The sequence below is a fragment of the Ictidomys tridecemlineatus genome, chromosome 10 (assembly GCF_052094955.1).
Source record: "Ictidomys tridecemlineatus isolate mIctTri1 chromosome 10, mIctTri1.hap1, whole genome shotgun sequence".
NCBI classification, from domain to species: Eukaryota; Metazoa; Chordata; class Mammalia; order Rodentia; family Sciuridae; genus Ictidomys; species Ictidomys tridecemlineatus.
Genome location: NC_135486.1, coordinates 130003051 through 130017235, shown reverse-complemented (window position 1 = coordinate 130017235; position 14185 = coordinate 130003051). Strand labels below are relative to the sequence as shown.

Genomic DNA, 14185 nt, shown 5'->3' with positions numbered 1-14185 from the left:
TCTAGAGTCAGACTTGATTTGAAATCTCATTTTTATCAGTTGTTTTTAGTATCACCATGAACCAGTCCTAACTCTGAGCCTCAGTTTGTAAGCCTCATCTATAAAATGGGAATAAAGGCACCTACCACAATGGTTATCATTAGGGTTAAATGAGCTAATATTTGTCCTAAACCTGGCACCTGGTAAGAGTCCACACAGAGACAGTTTGTTGAAGGGTGGATCACATATGTGACGTGGTTCCATAAGATGGTAACTGAGCTGAAAGATTCCTACCACCTATTGACATAGCTGTTGTAACAGTGCAATGCTCATGCATTTGTGGTAATGCTGCACTGTCAGACATATAAAAAGAGAACACAGCTGGGCACACTGGTGCACTCCTATAATCCCAGTGACTCAGAGGATGAGGCAGGAAGATTGAAAGTTCAAGGCCAGCCTCAGCAAATTAGTGAGGCTCTAAGTAACTTAGTGAGGCCCTAAGCAACTTAGAACTTGTCTCAAGATAAAAAATAAAAAGGGGGCTATGGCTCAGAGGTAAAGCACCCCTCTCTTCAATCCCTGGTACCAAAAATAAATAAAGAAAATAAAGAAAAATAGAACATATACAATTCTGAGTAGTACATAATACTTGGAAATGATAATAGATGACTATCTTTCCAGTTTATGTGCCTACTATGCAGTCCTTTGTGTGGGTGTGATTCAGGGATAAGCCCAGGGCTTCGTGCATGCTAGCCAAACACTCCTCCATTGAACCACACACCAGACCCTGCACTGTGCCTCCTCTTGAGCGTATTCCTCCACAGCGAAACAGTGTTCAGTTTCCACCAGGAGCAGCCTCATCTCAGGCTCACCTCGTCTCTCCATTACATCCCTTCCTCGCATGCTTGATTTGATTTCCTGTGGTTTTGCTCGAAGGAGCAATAGGCTACACTGCATACCACCACCACAGGGCCCAGGTGTACGGTAGGACACACCCTCTGGATTGTGTATGTCCAGTCTGTGATGCACACTTAACAACAAAATCACCAAAGTTTTTCAGAACGTTCTGGTCATGACGCGGTGCATGAGTGTAATCATCTTGCTGCTGCTGTGTCTTCTCAGCCTCCAGGAACTCAAGCTCTGGGTAAAGGAACAGCAGCCTGAGGGAGGCAGCAATTTACTACAAGCCCTGAAGAAAATCTTCACACTAAAGGGGCTGGATTCTCTGGTGATTATAATGGGAAGCTGGTAGGTCCTCTTTTCCTAAGCGGGTAACAAACTACGTGAAATGGGTTGAAGAAGCAAAACACTGTGTGAGGAAGGATCACCATGCGTGGTTCTCCACACATGCTCGAGAGAGGATCATGTTTGCAAGTCACCCACCCACAACTAGGAGAGGGTAGCTGGGCCTAGGGTCCACCCAGCCCTGCGCCTTACACAGATGACCTGAGTCACAGTGGTCGGTTCAGAATGAGTAGATGTTCCCTGGGAATTACCATTTGGCTGTGACATATTCTCAAGGTGATTTGACCTAGGCATCTTCTTCTCCTCTTCTGTGTCCCCCCCCCCAGCCCAGACCAGCCTTCTGAAATCCTGTCTGACTACATCCAACAATCCTCCATGGGAAGGGACCTCATCACCCAAGTCATCACCTACAGATGCGATGATCAGGTCCCCTCTGTAAGCACTTGGGATTCTCCTGGGTTCCCTTTGGACTTGGCAATAGTGAGCTGGGCTGGCCTTTGAGACTGGGCAGAACTCCCACACTGTGGACCAGACACCCTCCCTATACCTACCTCTTCTGTTGGTAAAATGGGAAGCATTGGAGAGCTGGCAGGTCCAGGCCAGGAGAGGGCTTGTCTGAGCATTGGTGTTACCCTAGCTAGCAAGGACTGATCCTGTGGCCATTCTGCAGGCTATCCTGAAGAACCTTGCAGAAGCACTCAGGGGCTACTACCACTGCTACAGCCCAGAGACAGAGGTAAGTTCTCTGCCATCATACTGCCCTTCCTGCCTGCCTCCAAGGCTCCCAGCTCATATCCAGTAAGTTCACACAGGTAAACTCAGGTTAAAATGAGTAGACGGGAAGAAGAGGGACAACTGGGGTCACAAGTGCTCCTTTGTCAGTGTGTATGGTGAGCTGATTGCACGCCTGGGAATCCACAGACTGGTTGGCAGAATCCCCTATCACTATCCAGATCCCATGAACACGGGCCCAGCCTCTGTCTCGGTTCCCACCAGAGCACTGTGTGAAACAGACGCCTCTGTTCTCAGTCCTGGAAAGACCCCTGCTACTGCAAGGGACCCACAGCTGGGCAGAAAAAGCAATTAGTCTGTTATGACTTGGATGTGAGCTGTCCCCCAAAAGCTCACATGTAAGACAATGCAAGGTTTGGAGGATAAATGATGGGATTATAGCCTTGCCCCCCAATCAGTGAATTGATCCCTGATGAGATTAACTGGGTGGTGATTGGAGGCAGGTGGGGTGTGGCTGGAGGAAGTGGTTTCTTGGGGGCGTGGCTATGGTGTATGTATTTTGTATCTGGAGCATGGAGTCTCTTTCCACTCCCTGATCACCATGTGAGCTGCCTCCCTCTTCCACACTCTTCCGCCATGTTGTTCTGCCTCACCTGGAGCCCTGAAGAATAAAGCCAGCTGTCTATGGATTGAGACTTCTGAAATAAACCTTTGCTCCTTTATAGTTGTTCTGGTCAGTCCTTCAGTCACAGCAGTGAGAAAAACTGACTAAAACACAATCCTATTCCAATCCATTAGTGTCCTTGACCCAGTTAACAGCTAAATATCATCCATATTCCTAATGGAGGTAACAATTAGAAAACATGAATAGATCCATTTGGCAGATTAAGAATCCTGTCATTGGCTATGTCTGCTAACAACGGTGAATAACCATGAATAACTGCGTGCTTGCATCTCACAAGTGTGTTCAAGTGTCGCAAAGTCTAGCATTTCATACCAGGGAGTCAGGTCTGACCACACGCCTCTTCTCACTACCTCACTGCCCAACCTCTTTGTAGGTGTCACAGGCTACAGTGGGGAAAAGCTAAAGAAAAAAAAATGCAGTGAGCTGCTTTAAGAAATACTGTATCTTAAAACCCGTAGCCCTTATCAGTTGCCTTATGGGTGGAGGGATCTGTTGTTTTACTCTCTTACTGAAGAAATGGGTACAAAGAATTTTATCTGAGAACTTTGGCAAAATAGATAGCACATGTCCTTTTTAAAGAGATGGCCTCTGTTCAGCCCAGCCACTTGTTGTTCTGTAGAAACGTGATCCCAATCTTACCAGGTCTTCCAATTTGTCAAGAAGAGTCAGAAATATGGTTTTTTTTTCCATTATATTTTTAAAAACCGAGGTAAATTCACATAATATGAAATTAATCATTTTGAACAATTCAGCGACATTGAAGACATTCACAAGGTTGGACAACCCCACCTCTAGCTAGTTCCATAATGCTTTTATCACCTGTTTTAGTCAGGTCTGTCGTCTCTGTGACCAGAAGACCTGACAAGAACAATTAGTGGAGGAAAAGTGGATTTGGAGCTCACATTTTTGGAGGTCTCAGTCCATAAATGGCCGGCTCCATTGCTGTATTACTCAAGGTGTAGTAGAACATCAGAGTGGAAGAGTGTGGTAAAGGAAAGCATCTCAGAATATGGCACCAGGAAGCAGAGAGACTACAGAGCAGGGACAAAATTCATACCCCAAAGGCACACCCTGCAGTGACTCACCCCCTCCAGCCAAAGCCTACCTGCCTACAGTTATGACCCAACGAATCCCTACCAGTGGATTCGTGCACTGATCAGTTAAGACTCTCATGACCCAATCATTTCACTTCCAAATTTTTTCTTGAATTGTCTCACACATGAGTTTTTGGTGGGAACACTTTATATCTAAACCATAACATTAGCCCCAGAAGAGACCCTGTACCCACAAAACATTCACTCCTTACTTCTCCCTCCCACCACTCCAAACTCCTGGCAATCACCAATCTGCTTCAGGTCTCTATGAATTTACCTGTTCTGGATATTTCATCTTTTGAGTCTGGCTGCTTTTTCACTTAGCGTGATGTTCTCAAGGTTCACCCATGCTGTAGCAGGTATCAGTACTTCATTCCTTTTTTAGGGATGAATAACTCTCATTGTCTGGAGAGACCACAATGATTGACATTTGGATTGTTCTCCCCTTTTGACGGTCACAATGTTCCCACAAACATGGGTATATAAGGATCTCTGAGCCCTGTCATTTGGATGACAGAACTGAAGTGGAATTGCTGGATCCGATGGTAATTCTATGCTTAATTTTTTTTGAGGAACCCGCAAACTCTTTCCATAACGGCTACACCATCACATTCCCACCAGCACTGAAGAAGGGTTCCAGTCCTCCTTAGCCTCCCCAGCACTTACTATTTTTTGTTTGTTATTATTATAGCCATCCCAGTCAGTGCAAAGTGTTCTTTTACATTTTTAAAGTTAGAAAAATCCTTCTGTTGTTTAGAAACACCGCAGGCCAATACTATACTTGTGGAACAAAACATGTTTGCAGGCTTAAATTTAGCACGTGGCTTCCAGTTTGTAACTTCTGGTTTAAACAGGCTGCCACTCAGCTTTGGGAATTGCCTGGGTTACCTGCCTCTTTCCTGCCTTGGCCACTGCTGGTAGCCAGCCACTTCTGATAGCTGATCGCCATCACCATCCCTTCCCCCCACCCACCCAGCTCTATACCAGTCGGGACATGGATGAGCTCCAGGCAGAAATCCAGAAGGCCCAGAGCCTCCTGGGCCACATGCAAGCCCTGCACCAGAGCAACCCCTGTGAGGAGCAGGCCTGTGCCGTGAAGGAGGTAGGTAGAGTTCAACCAATGGCGTCTGGGAATTGCCTTTTTACTTACACACTAACTATGCAGTTCAATCTCTTGGAGACAGTATTTCACTCTGCCACTGTGACTAGGAGAGACTGGGCTAGGTCAGGATTCCCTAAATGATATGGCTTGGGCATTAGCCTTGGGTTTTAAGCTCATGGTGGAGCTACCCGCCATCTTGGAGTCTGTGGTAAAGACAGGAGGGGGGGGAAGGAGGATGGGAAAATGGAAGAGGAAGGGAGATACTGAGTATCTCTCACTTCCCTGGAAATTCCAAAAAATCTCCTAAGGAAGGGATGAGGAAGATGGGAGGGGAAAGCAGAACTGTCCTTTATCTACCAGGTCAGGATTTAAGACGCTCCACTTAGGGGACTGGGCAAGGGCAGAAGATTGAAGACTTTCCAGCTGTAAAATAGGGTTATGTAATAAGAGCTTTCTAATTAGATTTCCCCAGAGCTGGAAAAAGAATCGTTCACAAATCTTTTGCCTAAACCTACAAGACATGATGCTCCTCTCTCAATTGAGTTCCCAAACTTGGACAAGACTTCTGCAGAGTGGCTAAAAATCAATGGCCTAAAAGGTAAATCCCCAAAGAGGGCAGAGCCCCAGGACACAGGTGACCAAGGAAAAGGCCCGGACCCTTAGAGGCTCAACCCAACTATTTAATTTTTTGCAGCCAAGAAATTAAGTCTTTATCAGGTTCTGGCACCCAACGCATTCTCTCCTGTGGAAGGATTTGTGCCCATTCTGCAGAAGACAGTATCATCAACTATCCACGAGGTATTTCAAATGCAGAGCTCTGCCCCATGCTCTGAAGGGGTGCTCCCTTGTGGCACTTCCCGACTTCTGATAGGTTCAGGCAATGAGAGTCCTAAGTGGGCCATGGGGGGCCAGGGGGCCAGCCTTTTCCCCGGGGGCTCAGGATCACTCGCCAGATCCCTATAACAGGGCCAGGGTGCAGCTCAGTGGTACCTCATGCGTGTGTTTAGCATACTCTAAACCTGGGTTCATCTCCAGCACCACCACCACCCCCTCAAAAAAAAAAAAAACACAAATAAATCTACTGTAAAGATTTGGAAATGGAACTTGGAGCCAGGCTCAGTGGCACACACCTGTAATCCCAGCAGCTCCGGAAGCTGAGGCAGGAAGATCATGAGTTTAAAGTCAGCCTCAGCAAAAGCAAGATGCTAAGAAACCCAGTGAGACCCTGTCTCTAAATTAAAAAAATAAATAGGGCTGGGGATGTGGCTTGGTGGTTGAGTGCTCCTGAGTTCAATGCCCAGTACTCCCCAACCCTCAAAAAAAAAAAAAAGAAAGAAAGAAAGAAAAATAAAACTTGGGAGATGGGACAGTAAATCAGGTACCATAGTCACCTCCACCCCACTCAGAGAGGGCAGATGTGAGCTCTTTGTGTCTGCACTGTACCTCGTGCAGACTTTACGATTGCTCCTATCTCCTGTTAACCCATTTAGGTCCCCACGAAGCACAAGTCCTTTAAGAGGAACACTCTCTTCTCCAACTCTAGTCCCCCATGTCTAGGACAAGGAAGCAGCTAGTGAAGGCTCAGAGGATGGCTGGGTGGGTGAGCAGATGGAAGGAAAGAAGAAGGAAAAGGATGAAGGATGGGTAGATGAGTGGAAATGGAGGTGGGTGTGTACACGGTTGGAAGAATGGAAAGGGGAAATGCAATGAGAGAAAACAGGAAGGAACAAAGGAAAAACAAAAGGATCAAAGGAGAAATCAAGGAAAGGATGGAAGGACTAATAGATAAATAGATCAGTGGGAAGATGGAAGGCTGAAGGACGGAGGAGTGGGAGGTGTGCAGTTGGAGCAGCAGATGCTGTAGTGACAGAGATGGCTTGGCGGGGGAGGCAGGACCAGGATGGACACATTGGAGATTCAGTGTCCCCAACGGCTTATCTGGGTTCCAAGAACCTCTCAAGTGACCCCTGACCTGCCAGCTCCAGACACAGCAATGGCCTTCGGTGGCGATGGTATGCGTGTGGTGGGCAGGGAAACCCCACCCAGTTGTGCTCAGAGCCCACCTCTCTCTCCTGCGTCTCAGTTGACAAATCCAAGATCCAAATTAGATTTAAAATCCTTCCCCCAACACCTGCCTCTGCTCACCTGCTCCCTTTCCTGCCCACTCCGAGTGCAGAGAGCCATGGTACAGTTTGAATGGCATGACGGGACAATGAAGAATGTCCACGTGGACCCACCCTTCCTGTACGAGTACCAGGTCAGTGGTGCCGTCAGTAAGTCAGAGTATGGGGTACCAGGAGGTGCCGTGGGCAGTGGAGTGTGAACTCCCTGCTGTAAAGAGAGCTCAGGTACCTTCCCAGGCTGGACCTAGAAAACCCAGCAAGAGTCAGTCTCACCCTCTGGGGAACGATCTGCCTCCCTCACCACTCAAGGCCGCCAGAAGACTTTGACCCTTCCCTCCCTAGGCCTGGGGCCGACTCGCCCTGACTCAGGAGGCTGTTGATACTGCCTAGATAGCAGAGCCTTGACCACCATCTCCAGTGGAATGTCCCCCTCCCCACAGACCTCTGAACCGCCACCCTTTCTGCAGTCACTCACGGTGGTCATTGCCTCTACAGAAGCAGCTCAGCGGAGCCCTGCAGCTGTATGAGAGGAGGATCGAGTGGCTCTCCCTGGCCAGCAGAAGGATCTGGGGCACCGTCTGTGAAAAAAGGTACCTTCCCCCCAAGCAGTGCTCTTGTCCTTCACAGGTGTGGCGTGTCGCACGACATTTACCCGCCTCGTGACTCCCTGTCGGTGGCCTCAGAAGCCATCACTTAGATTAGGTGTCAGTAATCGCTCAGCAGAACCCCCGGAAGAGGAGAAGGTGACCCCACCATCCCTCCACACCAACACCACCATCACGTGTCACTCAGGATTCTTTCTGTTAAAAAGCAACAGAAACTAAGTGCGAATTGGCTGAAACCAAACAGAGAAGCCTGATTAAGGTGCCTGAAAATTCTAGAAGAGATTTGATAGCCATCTGCAGACATGGCTCTGTGACAGCCTCCCTGCTAGGAGGGAAACGGATGCCTGAAGCTCCAAACTAACTTTCTTCCACCGTAACACACCCAAGACTTCCACGGTCCACTCATCGGGCCAGGGAGGTGAGAGGTTCTCATGGTTTAGAGTCTAACGCTCACCCCTGAAGTTTGGTTCAGTTTCACCTGACTCAGGCTGATGGAAACAGAGCTGTTTCCCAAAGGAAAATCAGGATGCTATGGCCAGAAGGGGTAATGGATGCCGAACAGGGACAGACAATATGTATGCAATCACAGCCATCCTCATCATGCCTTATTTGATGCATTGCTATTTGCAAGGTATTATCTTTATAATACTAAACATCTTTACATAATTCAGTCCTCAAAGCAACTCTGCAAGGAGACTTCTCATATCGTTTTTAGTGCTTTGTGACTTGGCCACATAACCTAAGGCCCAAGGCCACATGGCTGGTAGGAAGCAGGGCCTGAGCAAAGATCATCTGACTCTAGGTCAGAAGGATTTTCTTCTACCATCCACAGCTGTCTCAAGAGGAGGATGGGGGAGAAGGTGGACTAAGATTAGAAGTAGTAAGAGGAGAGGAAAATGGACCAGGGCTGGGGATCTTCAACCAGAAATCACCAGGAAGATACACCTAACTCCTCATCTTTCTCTTCTTGTTTTTGCTTTTCCACACAGCAACCCTGACCTATTAAAATATTCAAGGCTAGTTCTTTCAAACAAAAAGGTTTGTGAGAATCAGGGTATGCAGTCCACCACCCTTAAACCAGGCCCACGGAGACCTGGCTTATTCCATTACAGGGAGAGAAGGATCCGAGACCACCCCCCCCCCCCAGCCTACTGTTGTCAACCCATCTCTCTTGGCCTCACACCACGGGGGAGATTGGAGCCAGCTATGAATTTGGCATGCGAAATCCCCCTGGAAAAAGCCTTAAATAGTAAAATGGAACAAAATAAACATTATCTGAGAGATTCGGTTCTCCTCTGAAAGCTCCTGTTTCTTTTTAGGGTGGTTATACTGCTGGATATCTCTGTGACCAATTCCATGTACATTATTCATATCCAGCACTCCCTGCGGCTGCTGCTAGAGGAGCAAATGTCCAACAAGGACTGCTTCAACCTCATCGCGTGAGTGCCTGACCCAGGTTCCTGGAGGGGAGGGAGACACCTGGGGGTTGAGGTGTGGGCAGGAGGCTAGACCGGGGCACTGGGGGTCGCTGCACCCGGCATCCTAGGAAGGCCACCCTTTATCTGATGTGGAGATCTTGTTTGGGCCACTGAATAATGCAAAGGGTTGCAGGACTGTCCCACTGGGGTGAAGGTGATAAGGGGCCCCAAAACACAGTGCCTGATCTGCCAGGATAAAGTAATTCAGCCCGACGCCCCATTTGGCTTCCAAGTCGATAAACACTACAGAGAAAAGGGGCAGCCATGCCCCAGTCTCAGCCCTCAGCCTATTTCTAACAAGCCCTAGTATTTCAAGTATGTGGGATTCCAATTCTCAATTTAAATAAAAATGTTATACAAATAAATTTAAATGTTATCTACCTATAAATGGCATACAATTTTAAAACTATATGTAGTTTTATAAAAATTTTAACTATTTAAAAACTGTAGGTAGCACATATAGTTTTAAAATTATACATTATATAGTTTTTAAAATTATGGATTGTATATGTTACATACATAGCTTCTAAAATAAAAAAATATTTAAATATGGGCTGGGGCTGTACCTCAGTGGCAGAGTGCTTGCCTAGCATGTGTAGGGCACTGGAGTTCGATTCTTTAGCACCCATAAAAATAAACAAAGGCATTCTATCTGTCCAACTAAAATTTTTTTTTAATTTTAAATATATTAGATATATATTTATTTAAACATATTATTTTAGCTGGGCATGGGGGTGCACACCTGAAATTGCAGAGGCTTGGGAGACTGAGGCAGGAGGATTGTAAGTTCAGAGGCAGCCTCAACTTAGGGAGGCCCTAAGCAACTTAGCTAGACCCTGTCTCACAATAAAAAAAAGCGGGGGGAGGGCTGAGGATGTGTCTCAGTGGTTGAATACCCCTGGGTTCAATCCCTGGTACCAAAAAGGAAGAGGGGTAAAACCGGAGGGAGAGACCAGATTGACTCCGACCGCGCTCTGCCCTTGTGTTGAATGGCCCAGGCGAGGGCAGTGGGAATGGAAGAGAGACCTGAGGGGAGAGGAAAAGTGCTGGGGACACGGAAGCCTCAGAACAGAGTCACTGTGTGGGGCCCTGGGGGATGAGGGAAGGAAGAAGAGAAGATGGACGTCCCAGGTAGAGCAGATCTTTAAAGAGGAAGATGGTTTTAAATGTGCAGTTTGAGTCTCTCAAGAGTTTGGAGTTCCTAAACGGGAGATGTTCTAGGAGGAGTTCCAGCCTGGAAGGATGATTTCTCAGCCAGCAGCATTCCAGTTACACGGCAGGAAAAAAGGCTCGTGCATGACTTGCACCTGGGGGGACTGAGACAGCCACAGACGGCGCTGGAGGGTGGGCAGAGGAAGGAAATGGCTAAAGCCAGAACGGTGGAGGGAAAACCAGGAGAGAAAGGTTAGGCAAGCCAAAGAGAGGAGGGCGCTGTAAAGAGTCAGATTCTGCAGACGTGGGAAAAAAAGGGGGAAGAGTGAGAGGAGTCATTGCATTGGGCCAAGGAACTCACTCATATGAAAAAGGAGATATAGACACATATTTGTTTTTTGCAGTTCAGACTGTAAACATTTAAAAGCTTGATAACACCCAGTGCTGGTAATAATAGGAGGAGAAGATGCTCTGGAAACTGTTGGTGGGAGCATAATTTAGCAGAACCTTCTGTATCAAAGTTTTCAAAGTGTCCCGTCCATTAAACCTTATGAATCATCCTCAGGAAATACTCAGATGAGTGTATAATTATAGCCACACAGGGATGTTGCATGCAGAGTGGTAGTGGATAAACCTGGGAGCAAACTGTAAAACTGTCAAAAGGAAACTGGTAAAATAATCCCAGTGGGTGGAGTACTATGCAACTGTTCAAAAGAATAAGGAAGAATAACTTGACTGTGTATAGAACGATGCCCTCTGTAAGCCCAAATGAATGAAAACAAGCAGCTTACAAATAGTGCATGTTGAATAATTCACTGTTTGAATGTTTATTTTTCTGTGGCGCTAAGGATGGAACCCAGTGCTTCACAAATGCTTTTGCCACTGAGCTATAGCCCCAGCCTCAGATTAGGTTTTTATTGATTCTGTTTAGTTATATATGACAGTAGAGCCCATTTTGATATAATGATGCAAGAATGTAATATATCTTATTCTAATTAGGGCACCAGACTTACAGATACACACGATGGGGTGGGATCTCTGAGGTATATTCATATATGTACATAGGAAATTTACTTCAGAATTTTCCATTGTCTTTCCTATTCCCATTCCCCCTCCCTTCCTTCCCTTCATTTCTCTCAGTCTAATCCTCTAAACTTCTATTGTTCATGTCCCCTTATTGTGGGTTAGCTTCCACATATCAGAGAAAACATTCACCCTTTTGTTTTGGGGGATTGACTTATTTTTACTTAGCATGATAGTTTCCAGATCCATCCATTTACTGGCAAATGTCATAAAGTCATTCTTCTTTATGGCTGAGTGATATTCCATTGGGTGTGTGGGATGGATATATATATATCAGAATTTCTTTATTCATTCATCTGTTAGTAAGCAGCTAGGTTGGTTCTATAGCTTAGCTATTGTGAATTGTGCTGCTATAGACATTGATGTGGCTGCATCACTGTAGCGTGCTGACTTCAAATCCTTTGGATATATATCAAGGAGCCGGGTAACTGGATCAAATGGTGGTTCCATTCCTAGTTTTTTGAAGAATTTCCATACTGCTTTCCAGAGTGGTTACACCAATTTACATTCCTACCAACAATGTATGAGTGTACCTTTTTCCTTACATTCTCACCAACATTTATTGTTGCTTGTATTCTTGATAATTGCCATTCTGGTTGGAGTGAGATGGAATCTCATTTGCATTTCTCTAATTGCTACAGATATTGAACATCTTTTTATATATATGTTGACCGTCCATATTTATTCTTCTTTTTAGAGCTGTTTAGTTCCTTTGTCCATTTATGGATTGGGTTATTATTATTGTTGTTATTATTATTGTTGTTGTTGTTTTGTTAAGCTTTTTGAGTTTTTCATATAACCTGGAAATTAACACTCTATCTGAGGCATAGGTGACAAATATTTTCTCCCATTCTGTAGGTTCTCTCTTCACATTCTTCACTGTTTCTTTTGCTATGAAGAAGCTTTTTAATTTGATACCATCCTATTTATTGATTCTTGATTTTACTTCTTGTGCTTTAGGAGTCTTGTCGAGGAAGCTGGTCCTAAGCTGATACATTGGAATGTTGGGCCTACATTTTCTTCTAGCAGGTGCAGGGTTTTCTGGGCTAATGCCTATATCCTTGATCCACTTTGAGTTGAGTTTTGTGCAGGGTGCGAGAGATAGGGGTTCAATTTCATTCTGCTACATATGGATTTCCAGTTTTCCTAGCACCATTTGTTGAAAGGCTGTCTTTTCTCCAATGTTCGTCTATGGCGCTTTATCTAGTGTAGGATAACTATATTTATGTGGGCTTGTCTCTGTGTCTTCTATTCTGCTCTATTTGTTTTCATGTCTACTTTGGTGCCAATGCCATACAGTTTTTGTTACTGTAGCTCTGAGGTATAATTTAAGATCTGGTATTGTGATTCTTCCTGGTTTACTTTTCTTGCAAAAGATTGCTTTGGCTACTCTGGGCCTCTGATTTTTCCAAATGAATTTCATGACTGTTTTTCTATTTCTATAAAGAACATCATTGGAATTTTAATAAAAATTGCATTAAGTCTGTATAGCACTTTTGGTAGTGTGGCCATTTTGACAATTATTTCTGCCTATCCATGAACATGGGAGATCTTTCTATCTTCTGAGGTCTTCCTCAATTTCTTTCCTTAGTGTTCCGTAGTTTTCATTGTAGAGGTCTTTCATTTCTTTTGTTAGATTTATTCCCAAGTTGTTGTTGTTGTTGTTGTTGAGGCTATTGTGAATGGGAATGTTTTCCTAATCTCTCTTTCGGCTGATTCATCATTGGTGTGTAGGAATGCAATTGATTTACGGGTATTAATTTTGTATCCTACTACCATGCTGAATTTATTTATGAGTTCTAGAAGTTTTGTGGTAGAGGTTTTTGGGTCTTCTAAATAGAGGATCATGTCATTGGCAGACAGAGACAGTTTGGGTTCTTCTTTTCTTATTCATATCCCTTTAATTTCTTTCATATGTCTAATTGCTCTGGCTAGAATTTCAGAGACTATGTTGAATAGAAGTGGTGAAAGAGGGCATCCCTGTCTTGTTTGTTTTTAGAGGGAATACTTTCAATTTTTCTCCATTTAGAATGATGTTGACCTTGGGTTTAGCATAGATAGATTTAACAATGTTGAAGCATGTTCCTTCAATCCCTAGTTTTTCTAGTGTTTAAAACATGAATGGGAGCTGTTATTCTGTCAAATGCTTTTTCTACATCCATTAATAATCTTATCTTTAAATCTACTTTTGTGGTGAATTATGTTTATTGATTTCCATATAGTTGAACCAACTTTGCATCCCTGGGATGAAACCCACTTGATCATGGCACACTATCCTTTTAATGTTTTTTTTTATATGTGATTTGCTAGTATTAAGAATTTTTACATCTATGTTCATCAGGGATATTGGCCTGAGGTTTTCTTTCCTTGATGTGTATTTGTCTGATTTTAGTATCAGAGTGATACTAGCTTCACAGAACAAGTTTAAAAGGGTTCCCTCCTTTTCTATTTCAGGAATAATTTGAGGAAGATTGGTGTTAGTTCTTCTTTTAAGGTCTCATAGAATTTGGCTAAGAATCCATCTGGCCCTGGGCTTTTCTTTATTGATAGGCTTTTGATGGTCATTACTTGAAATTCATATATTTGAAATTTTCAGTGTCCTCCTATTTCAGTTTGGTAGGTCATACATCTCTAGGACTTTGTTGATGTCTTTAAGATTTTTTAGTTTTTGAGTATAACTTTTCAAAATATGATTATTCTGTCTTTCAGTATTATCTGTGATGACATTTCCTTTTTTCATCATGAATTTTATTCATTTGAGTTTTTCCTCTTTTTTGGTTACCTTGGCTAAGGGTTTATCAAATTTCTGTTGATTTTAAAATTTTTTTTTTAAATCTCAATTTCATTGATTTCAGCTCTGATTTTAATTAATTCCTGTCCTCTACTGATCTGGATGTTGATTTGTTC

The 14185-nt window shown here is 44.4% G+C and overlaps 1 protein-coding gene across 7 annotated transcripts in view; it reads left to right on the top strand.

Annotated features, from left to right (window-relative positions):
- Positions 1 to 14185, top strand: part of Vwa3a (von Willebrand factor A domain containing 3A) — a 48018-nt gene that overhangs the window by 15391 nt on the left and 18442 nt on the right. For 6 of the 7 annotated variants that reach the window (XR_013427004.1, XM_078024241.1, XM_078024240.1 and 3 more), the window contains 9 exons: positions 1102 to 1227; positions 1551 to 1659; positions 1895 to 1960; positions 4712 to 4837; positions 5300 to 5435; positions 5532 to 5635; positions 7014 to 7094; positions 7456 to 7550; positions 8885 to 9004. Coding sequence is in view for 6 of the 7 variants with exons in the window: in XM_078024241.1 (XP_077880367.1) it covers positions 1102 to 1227; positions 1551 to 1659; positions 1895 to 1960; positions 4712 to 4837; positions 5300 to 5435; positions 5532 to 5635; positions 7014 to 7094; positions 7456 to 7550; positions 8885 to 9004 (963 nt within the window). In the remaining variant the exon portion in view is untranslated. The remainder of the gene's footprint in view (positions 1 to 1101; positions 1228 to 1550; positions 1660 to 1894; positions 1961 to 4711; positions 4838 to 5299; positions 5436 to 5531; positions 5636 to 7013; positions 7095 to 7455; positions 7551 to 8884; positions 9005 to 14185) is intronic. The other variant, XM_078024242.1, reaches the window with a different exon arrangement.